General features: G+C 61.0%; 1 protein-coding gene across 1 annotated transcript in view; it reads right to left on the minus strand.

Annotated features, from left to right (window-relative positions):
• Window positions 1-1207: 1207 nt before the first annotated feature.
• The window catches only part of FOXK1 (forkhead box K1), a 61903-nt gene continuing 46097 nt past the window's right edge, over window positions 1208-17013 (minus strand). Inside the window, exons 3-9 of the mRNA XM_060032515.1 lie at window positions 9316-9472; window positions 8713-8859; window positions 7984-8177; window positions 6632-6798; window positions 6241-6525; window positions 5176-5400; window positions 1208-4583 (exon numbers count right to left, since the gene is read on the minus strand). Of these exons, the coding sequence (XP_059888498.1) occupies window positions 4315-4583; window positions 5176-5400; window positions 6241-6525; window positions 6632-6798; window positions 7984-8177; window positions 8713-8859; window positions 9316-9472 (1444 nt within the window). The 3' untranslated portion in view covers window positions 1208-4314. The remainder of the gene's footprint in view (window positions 4584-5175; window positions 5401-6240; window positions 6526-6631; window positions 6799-7983; window positions 8178-8712; window positions 8860-9315; window positions 9473-17013) is intronic.

Below are 17013 nucleotides of genomic sequence, written 5' to 3' on the forward strand. Positions count from 1 at the left end.
GGGCCCAAACCCGCCGCCCTTGGACCCAGAGGGAGCAGCTTCTCCTGGTAAAAGAAAAGCCAAGCAGCGGGGCCCCGGCAGGAAGGGCGGGCACACACGCAATGGCGGGAGCTGTGTCCTGAGCACTTTGAACCCTAACGTGGGAAACAAGGCCTCGAGAAAGGAACCTGGGAGATGAGAGTAGTTTCTAAAACATGGGGCAGCAACCTGAGGACACGGACAGAAACCACCGCTGTGCCCACCGCACCCCAGCCCCGGGCCGCCCTCCCTCCCTCTCGGGCCCTCCCGCCTTTACAGCAGCACGTGTGAATGGTTTAAATGATGCTCTTATTAAACACCATGGTCTCTTGGCAGAGGTATCACGAGGGCGGCTTCGAGCAGCCGTGGAGAAGCCACTTTCACTGTCAGCCACGCGGGGACGGGGCCTCGGTTTAGCGACTCTGGCCGTTTCTACTTGCAGAGCCTCATGATCATCTTGGGTAACTTATTCTAGAACAAGCAGCGCACTGTTTACTCGGCACTGAAGCAAGGGGCGGCCGCCATGGTCTGTGGCGCCCGAAGCCCGTTCCCGGGGGCACGATGGTCCCTCATCCCAGATGAAGCCATCCCAGGGCAGAGCAGAACTTGAGGCATTTGGAGAAAAACAGCTCATTTCCCTGCATCAACTGGATGTTAAGTCTAAACCCTAAAAGCCCCGCGAACAAACCTCTCTTCTCTAACACGCTCTCACGTTTGGTCTGTTCTTTGTCTGCATAAAGGAAGAAACTGACCAAAGTAACAAGCCAAAAAAAAAGTCTTTCTCCTCCTTCTGAACTCCAAGCAGCCAAAGAAAGGGGTTTCTGTCCACAGAGATCTCACAACACGCCCCAGGAGATGCACAGCTCACTCGGAATGGTCCACGCAGAGCTACCTTTAGAGGAAGTAAGAGCATTAGCTGAACGATGTCTGCGACCTTGAACTAGTCTTTCGCCAGGACCAGTGAGGTCCAGAGAAGGGGCCAGGCAGCCCGGGGGCCCCCCACAAACCCATTCCCTTCCACCTTGAGAATCACCGATGCACGTTTGGCAACACAGAAATCCACTCTCACCAAACTCCCACAAACAGCAAACCCCAAACATGAACCAGCCAGGCCCTGGGAGGGAGACCGGAGGCCCCCTGCAGCGAGCGAGCCAGAGACGACGGTGCCCGGCCTAGGGACCCGCCCCCCCGCCCCCCAGCACGACGCTGATCTCATGGGGAATGCAGGCAGAGACGACGGTGCCCGGCCTAGGGACCCGCCCCCCAGCACGACTCTCATCTCATGGGGAATGCAGGCTGTGTACCCTTTACGGACCTAAGAAGAAGTGAAGCTGGATAGACTGTCTGAACACTGATCACAGGTTCTGCCCTCCACGGCGCTGTGTGACTGGGAGCTTCACGTGGAGAGAGCTGCAGGTGGCGGACAAGGGACACTCGGTGTTCACTCCGGCGCAGCTGATGAGCTCCGAGGTGCAGCCCTTCCCACTTCCGACGCTGGACCCAACTGTCTTGGGGGAGACGCTCAACTGTTTAAGAGCAGTGATTTCGTGACTTCCTTCCTGTGCAGAGCATGTTCCCCTGTATCTGGCACTGGTAACGGTGCTGACCCGTCAAGCACAGCCGACAGGTGGACCCAGGTACCCGGATAGAGAGGGAGCCGCTGTGACAAGAGGGGCCCAAGTGCCCCGCCCCGAGCTGCACCCGCCTGGCTGATCCTCTGCGCAGACCCCAGCCCCTGGGTGCCCTGAGGCTGCAGTGACACGACCATCAGGCCAGGTCGACTTGCTTGCGCTTCCTGTCCCAGTCTCAGCTGGCTCAGCCCACGCACCGCAGCGCGTGCCTGTGGCGGGCCACGGCGCCGGGCCCTGAGGCCGGCAGCTCCGCTGTCGCTCTGGCCTGCCGCCCTTGCTCCCCTGGACGGGTCTGGCGGGGGGAGGGGGTGTGGAACCATCTGAGGACATCGGCGACCCTTCCGGCCGCGACATGCGTCTTCCCTGGGGAGCTGGCCACTCCTGGGCCCCCTGGCTACCAGCCCCAGGACAAGTGCTGGCAGGAGCCACGCATGCCATCTGGTCAGGTGACCAAAGGCCCATCCGGAAGCATACCGTGAACCTGGAGTGGTAGGTCCCCCGAGGCCAGGCTCCACAGGGTCCCTTCTTCTCCTTCCCAGAAGGAGCAAAAAAGGAGCAAGCTCTCCACGTGGCAGAATGTCACCGAAGGATACCCTGTCCTGTCTCCCTTCCGGTTCCAGTCACCCCCCTCCACTCCCTTCTCCCTGAACCACGGCCAGAATAAACAGTGGGATCGCCGCTGATAACAGACAGAAACCAAAGCAGCTCAGAAGTCAGGAAAGCACAGGGTCAGGGCCAGACTGGCCAGACCGAGCAGCGAGGCCCGGGGCTGAGGGCGTCCCGTGGCCTCAGCTGTCCTGGGCGTCTGTCCTCCGTGGGGGGCGCCAGCTCTCCCGAGGAGGACCGCTTGCGAGCAAAAGGCCCCTGTGGGAGGCCTGCGCGGCCCCGGGACCGAGCAGCAACGAAGGGGAAGGAAGCGATGGTCGCCCCGAAGCCCTGGCCGAGGACCCACGGGGGCCAGGCCACCGGCGTCGGGGCGCCGCCTCGGCCTCACTCGCTCTCACACTCGCCCACACACACCAGGCGCGGCCAAAGACACAGTCCACGCGACACAACACAGAACGTCAGCGGGTCGTAAGCGCCTCTCACCACCGGGCGGGAACAGGGCCGAGGCACCACCCCTCCCCGTCTTGGCCACGTCACAGGAGAGCTCCTTCCCACGTGGGGTTCAGTGCTGCGGATGCCGGACCAGGCGTTTCCCGGGCCAGGCATGCAGGGACAACCGCGACAGCTAGAGCACCTGGCCACACCTGGCCCTGCGGTGGCGCTGCCGTCGGGGCCCTGATGCGGATGGCGCTCCGTGAGGGAGGAACCGTTTCCACCGGGGCCCCTGGAGCTCGTGCGGAAGGTCCGACGCGGGGCGCCAGGCCAAGTTGAAAGCCACTTTTCACAGAGACGTGCGTAACATTTCCTGAGAACGTTCTCCCAGCGAAGCCAAAGGACTGCGGGCTCCCCCTGGTCTGCTCACGTCTCCGGGGGGGCGCAGGGGGTCCCACCGAGCCGGCGCGAGCTGTGGGCCGAGCCCTGGGCCTCCGGCGCCGCGGGCAGCAGACACGGTTCCGATGGGAAACGCCAGGCAGGCTGTCGGGCAGTGAAGACACTGGAACCTGGTGATAAAGCCTGGTGAGCGGCCGCGTGGCAGCCGGCCATCAGAGCCACTGGGAGACGGGGGCCACTCGACGTGACAGTCCTCCTGTCGAGCGGCCACCTCCTTCCCCCAAGGACCAGTGGCCGCACGTCCCCCGTGTGGCCGGGACGCAGGTCAGACGCTGCAGCCGCCGGCTCAGGTGGACCTTCGTGTGAACAGCTTTCTGCCTGGAACACCAGTCCGGGAGGCCGTCAGTCTTTCTTGAAGTTAACAGACAGAGCGGCAGGTTTACTCTCCGTGGGATTAATGCCAGTAAGAAGCCCAGACCTACGGCCGCTAAACTATCTACAGATGAAAACCGTGAAAACAGATGATCCCTTCTGTGTCTGTCTCAGGTTGACGACGAAGCCTGAATTCCGTGTTTCAACAAAACCAGAAACACTTGGGGCCCAAAGCCAGACCAGGCCCCTCCCCTCCGTCCCGTTAATGCCAATACTTTCTACGTCACTTTAGGAGAAGAAACCACAGGACAGTCTGCAATCGGGCGGCGCTGCCTTTCTCTCGCTCTTCCCAATCTCTGCAAACAGGGCTGGATCCCCAGGCCCGTGCTCTCCTTTGCAGGCCCGTCTGCACCAGGCTGCATCTCTGTCCCGTCCTCGGGGCGAAGGCTGCTCTGGGAGCCTGGCTCCTGTGCGGGGTCGGGGCCGCCTGGACGTGGTCCCGGAGACGCTGAGCTACCACCTTCTCCCCACGCCCTTGACGAAAGGCATGGGGAGAAAAGGTGCTGCTGGGGGGAGAAAGAAACGAAAACAAAGAATTCCCAGAACCGTACAATCAGCTGTCTGAACGTTTTTATGGGTTTTTGTTTTAAACCAGAGCAGGGGCAGGAGATAAGACGCCGAGAGGATGAGTGTGTCCGGGTGCACGTGGACGGAGGCGTCCTGCCCGTTTGGCACCGAGCTCGGTCCGCGTGGAGCCCTCTCATCTCGGTCCCGAGCGGCGGTGGTGTCGGCCGCCTTGGCCCAGCTCCGGAACTCCTTTTGGCGTGTGTCCCACTCCACCTCCACGCCGGCGACGTCACTCCCCGGTCCCGGGGCCCTGTGGGCCAGCGGCCGCAATCGCCCCGGCCTGCGTGGTCACAGTCCCCATGGGCTCCTCCACTCGGGACCTCTTGAGCTCGGGCTCCCCGGGGGGAGAAGCGGAGGCGCCGGTGGCGGCGGTGCTGGTGGCCGCCGCTGCTGCCGCTGCTGCCGGCTCCTCAGGCCCCACCTCGCGCACACGCGTGACCACCACCGGGGTGGACGAACTAGCCTGAGCCGCGAGGAGCTGCAGGGGGCTGGCGAGGGCTAGGGCGGAGGAGAAAGAGTCACGTTGGGAGGCCGGCTGGGAGCGGCGCCCGTCTGTCCTGAACACAGGCCAGCGTGGCCACACGAGGGCCGAGGGACGCAGGGGCCCAGCTCCCCGGCACGCTGGGCGCCTCTGGGCAAAGCCGGCAGCAGCGCTTGGCTGCCAGCCCCTCCCGGACCCCGGCCCACTCCCCGCCCCGGGGCCTCCGTCCGTCTCCTCCTCGCGCTGCTGCCTGTGTGCGGATCCCTCTAGACACCCCGCTGGCTCCGCCTCCCCTCTGGCAGGGCCTGCCTGCACCAGGAGCTCTCCCCAGCCCTCCCCACACCCTCCTGCGTGGCGCTCAGGGTGCCAGTGCCTTTTCACTTCCCTCTCTGACCTCTATCCCCCCAGCAGGGCATGAGCCCCGTGAGCTGGGGATTTTGCCCGTTCCCTCGGGGCTACCCTGGCATCGTACCCCAGGGCCCGGCACACAGCAGGTGCTTGATAAACTGAAAGGATGACTGCCTTAACTGGGAAAACGTTCTTGCTGCACTGACCCTGGTCAAACCACACAGCTTAAGGCCAGGAAGTGGACGCCGGGCAGGGCCTCACCGTAAGCGCTGCCGGCTAGACTACTCGTGGGGACGGTGTGCTTGCCGTTCTGAGTGACGGCCCGGACCGGAAGGTGGTGCTGCCCGATGGTCACTGGTGTGGCCGGCTGCAGGATGGTGACCGTGTGTCCGGGGACCCCTGGGGCCATCTGGCTGGCCACCGTCTGGATCACTCGGCTGGCGGCAGGGATGGTGGCAAACGCGATGGTGGGCTTCTCTTCCAAGCCTGCGGGGACAGCGTGCGTCAGAGCCACATTCATGGCACCCGCGGTGGCACTCACAGGCGTCTCAGCCTGAGCCTGTCCACGTGGGGAAGGGGGCCCTGAAGCAGGGACACTGGGAAAAGACCCTGGTTCTCAACAGAAGACTTCCAGTGATGGAATGTTATGAAACAAGAGAAAAACAAGTAACAGGGCTTTAGGAAAAAATTTAAATACCTTGCGCTTTAACCAAAGCAAGTTTAATCTAAGAAAAAAAGCGTATCGTTTGGAATGAAAGGATTTGCACTGGGAGCCATAACTGAGTTTTCTTTCCCCAAAATGCACATGTCTGTCGTTAGGACGGTCTTACAGAAGATGCAGCCGCTGAGCTCAGCCATCAGGGGTCAGTAGTGCCGCCTGATTCAAAAGCGCTCCCTCGAGGGTCTCTGACAGCACTGGCTGCATTTTCAACGTTTACCTCATTAATTACCTGGGATCCAGATTTCTAACTCAGGACTTTGTTTTTGACTTTGAACGCCTCCTAAGGACCCCTGCTGGGGGTTCTACAGGACTCTTCCTCCGATCCCAAGCTGAGGCCCCGTACCTAGTTCAGGGGCACCTGGGGGCGCTGGGCATCTGAGGTGCTGCGCACAGGGAGCAGCGTTTCAGAGGACAATCAGTGCTGCTTCATAGGACGCGCTTCCCGAAAAACAGGAGTGGGGCGGAGAGGCCGCAGCCCGGGAGCCACTGTCCCCCAGAGACAGCCTGGGCCCCACGCCTGGGCTCCGCAGCCCCCCTGGCCCAAGCTGACGGCTCCACCTTCCGGAGACCCACGTCCCCGCCAAGGGACTGCGTGGCGGCGTTACCTCTCGCCTCGCTGCCCAGGTCCAGCACGGCCGTGCCCGCCGCTTCGTGGGCCGCCCCCGCCGAGGCCTGGCTGGCGAGGATGTAGCCGTTGGCAGAGCTGGCGGAGCTGGTGACCACCCTGAGCATGGTGACAGGGGGCGCCTGCTGCACCACGTGGATGGCGTGGCCCGAGGGCTGCTGGGCCGTCACTAGGGAAGCCGGCATGTAGGCGACGGGCTTGGCCACCAGATTGGGCGGTCGCGGCGGCACGGCCATGATCACCGGCTGGGCGCTGACGGGAGAGCCTGCGGAGGAGGATGCGGGTCAGCGGAGACCCCCGCGTGCCCCTTCCTGCGTGGGGCGCGGCGCCGAGTTCCGCCACATCAGACCAGAGGACAAGACCCTTCTTACCGGGTGCGCTTTGGGAATACCGATACTCGGGAACAGAAGCTAACTTTGCCCCAAAGTCAGGGTCATGCGGAATGGGTGAGCCCTCCCGGGACAGGCACTCTGGAGTCTGCAGGCCACTGGAACGCGGGGACATGAGCCCGGGGTGGGTGGGTGAAGCTGGGGCGCTCCTAGGAGTGGGGAGACAGGACCATAGCAGTGAGTACATACGACAAGAAACGAAGACTGCACTTATCAAAACAGGAGACGTCTCAACGCCCGTGCCCTACGTGCTGCCTTTGCCCAACTTTTCCTGATGCTCCTCTGTCCTCGCGAGGGACTTCCGACCCTGGCACTCCGCCCGGCGTTTGAAGGCCCAGCGGAGGCCACGATCCAGAGCGTCTACCTCCTGAAGGCCCGGGCCGGCCTCCCAGGAAAGCGGCTCGGGCTTCTGGGTGAAAACCAGCAGCTTTGCTGGGATGGGCACCAACCTCCCCCGGGACAAATCGACACCCGGAGAGCAAAGCACACGCTGGGAGCCCAGCCGTTCTGTCTCGCACAGATAGTGATCCACAGAGCACTTGGCCTGGGTCTAAAATCGAGCATCTTGTCCAGCTCCTGCCCAGAGCACTGCCGGGATGGGCTGGACAGCAAGACTGTCCCCGACGCAGGCCTAGCGGCCTCACCTGACTGGTCTGACGCTCAACCTGGCGGCCACCGGGTCACTCTCCGGCCCTCACGTCTGTGGCGGCCCCGACCCCCGCATCGGGGCCTGTCTAATCCGGCTTTGCTCCTCCACCCGCAGCACGGGCACCCCTGCCTTCTCTCCCTGAGACGTGGCGCGTGCCAAGCTCCGGCTGAGCTCTCCTCCTGGCCTGGGGGCTCCCTGCCCGAGCCCCACCCGCCCCAGTGCAAGTTCTACCAGCACAAGAGCAGGTTCCCAGCGGCCAGTGTGACCTTGAGGACGGCCCCCTTACAGACACTCTTTACGCGGGGTTCCCTGGGCAGCGCGGGACACACAGCGCAGGCCCCGTCACTATCCCCAGCTGGCCGGCAGGCTTGTCTACACGTGACAAGCAGTGCTGGTCACGGGGTTGAACTGTGTCCCCCAAAGACATGCTGGGGTCCTACCCTCCAGGGCCTCAGAAGGGGGCCTTCCTTGGGGACAGGGCCTGTAAGAGGTGGTCGAGTCAGGTGAGCGGGAGGGGGCCCTCGTCCGCCTCCGTTCCTCCGTTCCCCCCATTCCCACCGTGCATCAGCGTCCGAGAGCCAACGTGGACGGCCAGCTGCCGTGCCGGCTCACGCCCTGTCACAGGACTGGCCGGGTCTGAGCTGGTCTCCCCAAAATCCCCCGGGGCGGACGGGCGGGGACTTACCTGGACGACAGCGGCCCGAAGGGGGTGCGGAAGCAGGAGACGCCCCGCTGCCTCCGCTTCCGGAACGCCTGCTCCACGAGCTTGGCCTCGGAGGCGGGGTCTATCCGCCAAAAGGACCCCTTCCCGGGCTCCTCCTGGGAGCGAGGGACCTTAATGAAGTAGCGGTTCAGAGAGAGGTTGTGGCGGATGGAATTCTGTGGGCAAAGCAGAGGGAGTCTGGTCACGGCGGGTCAGACCCGAGCACAGCAGCCGGGAGAGCACGGCCCCAGGTCCGGCCCGGAGAGGCCTCCTCGGGGGCGGGGGGCCGCTCACTGGGGAAGGACAGGGGTTTCACAGTGGTTTTTCTTGTGAAAATTCAGCACAGGCTCACGACCACCCCTTACACAGGAAGCTAAACGTAAGGACAAACGCTGGCCTGGGAGACGCCCAGCTCAGAGCTCGTGCTGAACCAACCAGCCAACGGGACAGAGTGGCCACGGAGGAGGCCTGAGCGGCTGGGACATGCTGGCTGTGGCCAAGGCCGGTGACGGTCTTGTGAACCCACACAAGAAACCGTCTGGAAAGAGCGGGGACAGCGTGTTTCCAAGTTAGCTCAGGAGAAGCTGGTGCACCCAGCGTGGGAACGTTTCCGGACCCAAGAGGGTGCTCACTCTGGACACGACACGGCCGTCCGGGGAACCAGCCCCCAGCCCCCGGGGGTCGTGGAGTCGGGGCCCAGGCACACCGCACCTGCCAGCCCTTGTCGGCCGTCCGGTAGTAGGGGTAATGCTTGGTGATGTGTGCATAGATGCCGCTCAGCGTCAGCTGCCGGTCCTGTGCCGAGGAGATGGCCTGCACGATCAGCTGTGCGTAGGAGTACGGCGGCTTCGACTCGTCCTGAGGACACAGCCAGCGTGGGGTTAGCCCGGAGAGACGTTTCTGGTCCGACCTCCCCCACCCCAGGCCACCTGCTCACAGAGAAAACCCTCCAGTGAGTGTGCAGATCTGCAGGGTATCCGCTAAAACCAGTCCCCACGACCTCCTCTGGTTTAATCCATGCGGTTTAAGCTAGGAAGAGCTGTGTCTCCCTCATGGGGGCACAAGTTAGGCTTACTCATAGTTTAATTCTGAAATTTCTCACCTCCTCCGCAAACTGATTTAAAAACAGCTGTCAGATGGGAACGAACTAAGACAAGGCTGTAAGGCGAGAGCCTGACATTCTTCTCAGAGACTGTAATTACGCTCGGAGCCATCCCGTCCCCGTGGACGGGACGAGGGGAGGACAAGGGAGGGAGGGGCAGGGACGCCAGCACCCCACGCCCGGTCACTGGCCAACGCGCCGAGGGCTGAGACCTTGGGGCTGTCCCCTCCGGACGCGTCGGCCTGCTGCTCCGAGGCGGCCTTCGCGGCAAACTCTGCCGCCAGCTGCAGGTCCGAGGTCACGTTCTGGACGAAGCGGTAGCTGGAGGACCCGGCCCCTCGGGGGCTGGCCGGGCAGGAGTTGGGGACGCTGCGGAGAGAAAGGACACATCCTGAGTTCTGACCCTGAGCCGAGGAGGTGGGCCCAGTGCTACAGGACGCGCGGACCCCCGGACGGCGCGGGTGGCCGGAGCTCATGGCACTGCCCCATCCCCACTGTCCTGACACCGCACCGAGGGCGGCCAGGGGACTTGGGCAGGTGGCGGCCACACGATGGCGCCCGAGGAGAGGCCAGGACGCGGGGAAGCACAGTGCCCGCCTCCCCGACCGGTTCCCAGGCCCGCGGCGCCCACCCTCACGGTCGCCGCCTCAACCCACGGGTCCCGGGGCGGGGGGAGGGGAGCTCCTCTCCGGTTGGAAGCTGCAGACCAATCGGTGGGCGGGAAACATCGGGGCTCCCACTCCCAGTCTCAGCCCGCACGGCCTGACCCGTCTGCGGTCTGTGCCCGCTGCCCTGCAGCTGGCACAGCGGGGCCCGCCAGCCACGCGCGTGGCCCAGTTCCTGCTAACAAGGTGGACCGCGGCCTTCAAGCCACGTCGGAATTCTGATTCTGTAAGTTACAAGTATTCACAAGCTCTGAAAGTGGGTCCCAAACCCAGGTAAAAAGTGTCCCTGCTGAGAGCTGACAGACAGCCCGGGGTTGCCCCCCTCCTTCTGCCCATCCCCGCCTGCCCGCATCCACCAGCACCCCCGGAAGTCGCCCTCCATGCTCCCAACGTGCCCAGACATTCCCGCCATTGTCCGAATGACAAGACGCCCCCCAAATCCCCACGAGTCAAGCTCATGTGAAAGCTCTTTGTGCCACTTTCCTGGACACACACGCAGAGCCTCGTCTCCGGCTGGGCTGCCGTCACTGGCTTCCCTGCCCAGCTCCTCAGAGGGGGGAGCTGTCTGTGGCTTTGAAGGAGGGGCTCAGGAGATGGTTAGTAAACACGGCAAGGGAAGAATGAAAAAATAAAACACTGCGACCGGGAGAAACCTGAATGGTGAATTTCACTCCAGTCAGTAATTACCCCTTTTTGGTCAGGAATCTGCAACCTATGTAGAAATTTTAAGGAACCTTTTTTTTTTTTTTTTTGAGAATTCTTGTTCTCTTCTCCCCTAGACTCCCCAAACATGGAGACAGTAAGTCCTGTGAGTATAGAAATTTTAACCAACGACCGTAAGGTAGGATGCAGTAATAAAAGCAGCTCTTTCTGAACTTCATTTTGAACGAAACATACAAACCCCCAGCTTATAAAGTAAGGTCGGAGGGAGAGGGAGCGTCTCACTAGTAACATGCTCACACACTCAGCATCAGGCCTTCCAAATGCATCCACCTGGGGACCAAATGCCATGGCACACGGTGGTTCAATGAAGGTGCAACCCTGATGGGGGCTGGGGGGAGGGGGTCCCTGAAGACTTTCTGCCCTGCTTCCTCCAGCGACGTGGTGCTGCACGACGTGCCAGCACAGAAGCGCTGGGTCGCCAGCTCCAGGCCCAGACACGTTCAGCGCCCCTTCTGGACTTGCACACAAGTGAACCGAAACACCACGCCTGGCCCATGCTCTGACCACAGGGGGCGAGAACCGTCCCCCGAAAACACACTGGCCTCAGGACAGATCAGGAAACGTCCAGGTTGGTGGAAACAGACAGTGCAGGGCTTATCTGGGAAAACCTCGCTGACATCTGACCTGTGTGACCCACGGGGCACCCTGACCAGTGCAGACGACAGACAGCGACTTCTGGGCTTGGGCACCGGGGAGCCATGGCCTGTCCCAAGTCCATATTTTGGAAAAGATCATAGAACATTTATATCTAACTCTCAGAAAGCAAAACCCAGAGAGAAGTCTGTCGTTCCCACAGAATGATTTCTAGTGGAAATAATGAACAGCGGGCTCGCAAACGGGAGGAGAGGCCGGGCAGCTCCACGCCACTTTCTACGACGTGCGCCAGCTTGTGCTGACAAACCCTTCCTGGGGAAGCGTCCGCGGGGACAGGGCACCGCTGATGCCCAGAGGGCCCAGCAGGCCCAGCCTGGAGAACGTGCGTTCGCGCACACCACCGCACAGACCTCAATAAACCCCATTCAGCCGTCACTGCAGGCTGGCCTCGGCCCAGAGGGCTGTGCCTGGTACCCAGCCACCCTGGCGTCACACGCCCGGAGGGAAGGAGCAGAGGTGGAAGGAGGTGAGCAGGACGCCTCTGGGCTGAGAACACGCAAGTCAAAGGCGGGCCTCGTGGGTGTGTGTGTGTGTGTGGGGGGGGGGGGTGTCTGGGCATCTGGGGGGCGTGTCCCACCCTGGGAAACCGACCAAGACACTGAGTGTCCCCCGAGGGAGTTTCCTAGTCCTCTGCAAAGTCCCTGACAATCAGCAAAATAGGAAAGATTCCTACAGCATAAACACACACGTTACCTCTAGACAGGTGGGGGAGAGGAAATGCCGGGCCCCCTGGGACGCCAGGCTTCAGCAAAGAGCTGCCCGCTGCAGGGGCCCCCCAAGTGCCCGGGGTGGGGAAGTCTGATCTGCGGACGGGGTAAAGCAGCAGCGGCCAAGCAGCCTGGAACTACCCGACGTCACATGATAAACACCGTTCTTCCCACCTTGAGGTTGAAAGTGGTAACGACGTGGGAGACGCACTTTAGGACGTCAGTCACTGACCCCCCCCCAACCCCCCTTTTACGGAAAAACAATTCCTAAGTCACATTTCCGTTCAGGCAAGAAGGGCTTCGGGTCAGGAGTGGAGATGGCTCATGGCTGGCCTGTCCTGCCAGTGGCTGCCCTGCATCTGGGCCACTGTCTCACCAGGACAAACATGCCGGGCCCTGGGACAGTCCAGGCCCAGAACATGACTCCTGTGACCGCCCAAGACATACCTGGAACCACTCTGCACCCTGTATTCACAGCAGCCTGACGGAGAGAGAGCGCCCAGGCCCACTGCGAGGGTGAGAGCCTGAGCTGAGAAAAGCAGATCTGACCAGAGGCCACTGTCCCCAGAGACGCGCTGAGCCTCGTCCGGGCTCCTGCCGTGCCCACGGCGTGGCCCTTGCTGCCCCGCTCAGACGCCTGGCGGTCCGGCTCCGGCTGGGCCTCAGCAAAGCGCGCAGGCGGGAGGCTCTGGGTCCTGCCCCTCCCGAGCCAGCCTCCCGGGAAGGAAGTCCTGCTGGTCCCGCACCAGAAACATTTTCTTTCGTTGTTACTTGTTCATAAAGCGCTTCAGCCACTTAAAGAAAATCTGCTCATGGCACAATTTGCCTCAAATCGATTCCAAGCTGTAGAAGGGTTTTTCAACAGAAAAAAATTATAATTGAAAAAAACAAGGAAGTGGGAATGGATCTGAAATGGAGGTGGGAACGTGGGCCGCCCAGGCGTGGGGGCAGCGCGGCCCCTCCACCCTGGCCCTGTGCCTCGTTTGCCTGGATGGAGGGCAGCTGGGCCAGACAGGACACGGGGAACACACAGGGGAGGGGCTCGCGGAGGACGCCAGACAGCGGGGAGGGGGTTGCCGGGGAGAAGGCGAAACAAAGCGGCAGGATCACAGATCACAGCCCCGAAGAGGTGAAGGGGCTGCACTCGCAACAGCAGGACACGATTAGAACATCTGGAGGACGAGGAAATGCTCGTACAAGTTTTAAAAAGAGGAGAAATAAAAGTTCAATAAAGGGTGGAAGGAGAAACTTGAGAAAAGCAGAAAAGAGAAAGGGACGGACAGAGGAAGAACAAGGTGGGAAAAGAAGACGAGGACGCAGGGGGAGGGAACGCCACAGAAGAAGATAACTTCCTAGAAATGCAGTAAGTGAGTCTTCAGATCCAAAGGGTCCCATTAAACGTCCAGCCCCCTCCTAGGCACCCCGCTGAGACGGGGCCAGTGCTGCGGATGCCGGAGACCCAAGCCCCCCCCTCCACCGCTCCCAGGGGGACACACCATGTACAAAAGGGCCAGGATCACAGGAGCATCAGACTTCTTAACAGACACGCTCCAAGCTAGAAAGCGACATCAGTTCTGAGCAAAAACGTTTCCAACCTAGAACTCTCTACTCAAGATAAACATCTACCTAGTGTGAATGGAGAATAATGATAATTTTCAGATGTGGAAGTTTTTTTGTTTGTTTGTTTGTTTGTTTGTGGTAGGTGGGCCTCTCACGGTTGTAGCCTCTCCCGTTGCGGAGCACAGGCTCCGGACGCGCAGGCTCAGCGGCCATGGCTCACAGGCCCAGCCGCTCCGCGGCATGTGGGATCTTCCCGGACCGGGGCACGAACCCGTGTCCCCTGCATCGGCAGGAGGGCTCTCAACCACTGTGCCACCAGGGAAGCCCAGATGCGGAAGTTTTTATTAAAAAATTTGCCTCTCCTGTCCCCTTCCTCAGGACTAGAAGATGTTGTCCAATAAAAGGAAGGAGCAGATCAGGAAAGGGAAGACTGGGGCGCTGGGAGAGAGGGGATGCCCAGGATGGTGTGGAAGATGATCCCAGGGTCAGAGGCGCCCCCCGCACCTCGGGGCCAGGTGGGAGGAGGCCTGGGTCCCAGGTGACGATGTAAATGGGAAGGATGTGCCAGTCGCCCAGGTACCAGGAGACCAAACAGAGAAGGGGCCACTGTAACTCCCGGGAGCGCAGGCCGGGGAGAGGCTGAGCAGTGTAGCCGTCACACAGCCGCACTGAGGCCATCAACCAACACTTCTGATGTGGCCTCGCTGGGCTGATGGGGTGGGAGGAAAAGCCAAGTCCTCCATCCCACAGGAAGTCAGTGTATGATGACCTGAAACTGAGACACCAGAAGGTGAGTAGGTGCCGAGGGGCGTGCGGACAGGCTGGGCGTGGCCAGGGGCTGTTCTGTCCTCACCAGCCCTGCAGAATCTTCCGCTTTCTTAGATCACGTGCACATATTACTTTGATATGAATAAACCTTTAAAAAACACGAATGAAATCAGTACCACCTCTCTCCCTGTGGGCACCTGCTGAACGCGCAGCCCAGCCGTTCTACCCGCTCTGCTGGAGAAGAACCTCCGTCTCCCATCTGCAAAGTGGGGATGGCAAGGCTGTGACACCACACAGCAACACCGCACAGGACCACTGTGGAGGTGAACGGATGTACTGAGCTCCCAGCCCACCGCACAGGTCTGGCGTGTATGTCAGAAACAGCTCTATTTTTTTTTTTTTTTCGGTACGCGGGCCTCTCACTGTTGTGGCCTCTCCCGCCGCGGAACACAGGCTCCGGACACGCAGGCTCAGCGGCCATGGCTCATGGGCCCAGCCGCTCCGCGGCATGTGGGATCTTCCCGGACCGGGGCACGAACCCGTGTCTGCTGCATCGGCAGGCGGACTCTCAACCACTGCGCCACCAGGGAAGCCCACAGCTCTATTTTTACCACTGTTCTTAAAATCTTGTGGCTCACGACCCTAACAAGTGTATTTTAACCCAAATAATCAAACCTGAGGGTTTCACGGCCTCAGCACGGACCGTTTAGACACTTCAGAGAGGCGATTTCAGACCCAGGAGACTAAGAAACTGGAAACAGCTGCCTAGCCCTTGGTGGGGAACTGGTCAATCAAATACAGGACACGTCAAACAGTCCACTGTGCAGCCACGAGCGATGCAGTGACACAGAAAGGAGCCCGAGACACAGAGGGACAGGAGAAAAAGCAAGCTGCAGGACATTCTGAGCTCCAAGGGACCTTTCTGGGGAGGGGCCACAAGTACTCACACCCATCAGACAAGCTCTCGGGCACGTTCAGAGAAGATGCACCTGCAAACGTGGACTTCTCTCCAAGAATGTCACTGCACGATTTTTATTTTCTGAAACATTTCAATTTTGTAGAGTGCACGTATATTGTAATATTTCTGTAATCCGGGGGAAAATAAAGGGAAAGAGAGGCCAGTCTCTTAAGAACACCTGTGCTCACTAAGAGACACTCAGTGCTGTGAAATCCCAGGACACTATTTTAAAAGGTTAACTCATTTATGAAACACACCTTGTCCCAGTGAGAACAATAAGCGAACAGGCCTGAGCCCAGAAGTACCAGGTGCATCTCCCTCTGAGGAGAGGGCAGATCCGGGCGGGGGGCCCATGCCTCCCTCAGGTCTTCCTCCAGGCTCTGCCTGCTTCCGGAAACCCAGAGGAGCAATCTGGAAAGGAAGGGCTCTCGGGGGCAGGGCACCCGGCCGGGCCTCGCCCAGAAGGCACACCCCGGAACACATTACACGGCGCCCATCCCCCGAAGACGTGCCCGAGAGCAGGGCAACAGTTGCCCCAATGCACACGAGACTGAAGCACAAGCCCAGTCAGCCTCCCCTCAACAATTTAAAGCCCCAAAACACCCGGGCACGGATGCAGGCAGAAGGAGACTATAAAGGACACGGAGGGCCGCACCCTTCTGTGTAGATGAACCAATTTTTATTTCTCCCAAGTTTTCAGATGGGGAAAGGGACCAGGTGGGTGTGAGTGGGGCTGGGGGGGTGCGAGGGCCACGGGTGCAGATACAGGTGCGGGACCCACTGACGGCGGGTCTCCCAGACCAGCCAGGCAGGGCTCCCCACTGTGCAGGCACCCTCCTCTCTGGGTCACTCGGGGGAACTGAGGCAACGCTGCAGCTGGAAACTTCGCAACAGAATAAATCACTCTCAAGGAAGGATCCAAAGTTTGCCAGAAACACAAAGACCTTCCAACAGCCAACTCGACAACCTCCCAACTCAAGGCACTTAACACTGCAAAGTGAGTTAGGGCTGAATCTCGCGCAGCAGTGAAGCAGGACTGGGCTGGAAGGTCATGGTTAAAAGTGGTTTAGGTTCTGAGGTTGGTTGCTTAATTTTTATTTCCTACAGGGTTCCGCAAACCTTGGCCAAATTCCACAAAACAAATTACTTTTGGTTTTGATCTCTATATTACAAAAATTAAGAAACGCCTTCCTCAAGAAATAGCTTCTAAAAACTTAGTATAAATTAGCTGCTCTCTTTCTGTGCTGCTCCCTTTCTCTGGTTGAATTTCAGCATTTTTCTTAACAAGAGAGTTCATTCATTTTCTGGGTGGAGGACTTCAGGGCAGGGAAAAAAACCCGCAGAACCCGCCCCCGCCCCCGCCCGGCCACCTGGGGAAGGAGGGCGGGGGCGAGTCAGCAGGGAGGGCGGGGCCGCTCCTACAGGTGCAGCCGCTCCCCACACCTCGAGAGGACGGGCGCAGAGCCGGAGGAGGCCGACCCGGGCCGAGGCCTGCGAGCCTCTGCAGCTGAGCCGCCGGGAGAGCGGGCCAACCGGGCAGCGGGCTCAGACGCTCCAAATGGGGACCGCGGCGGGGCGGGGCGGGGATTGCGTAGGGGGCCACGGGGAAGGGGCGGGCGTAGGGACGGGGACCCGGACGGGGACCGGGGCGCGGGTCGCTGCCGGCCGGCGTCTCCCAGCCCGCCCGCTTCCCCGGGGACCTGCTATGGGCGACGGGCGCAGGGAGGGTGCCCGGGCGGGGTTGGGGGAGGCAGCTGTTTGTAAACACGCCGGCCCCGCGCCTGCGCCAGGCGCGCAGGAAAACGATCTGGGCAGCAAAACCTCAAGGGCCTCTGAGGTTTCCAGCGGGCAATCGGATTGCGCGGCGCCAAGATA

Source organism: Delphinus delphis, chromosome 15, assembly GCF_949987515.2.
Source record: "Delphinus delphis chromosome 15, mDelDel1.2, whole genome shotgun sequence".
Taxonomy (NCBI): domain Eukaryota; kingdom Metazoa; phylum Chordata; class Mammalia; order Artiodactyla; family Delphinidae; genus Delphinus; species Delphinus delphis.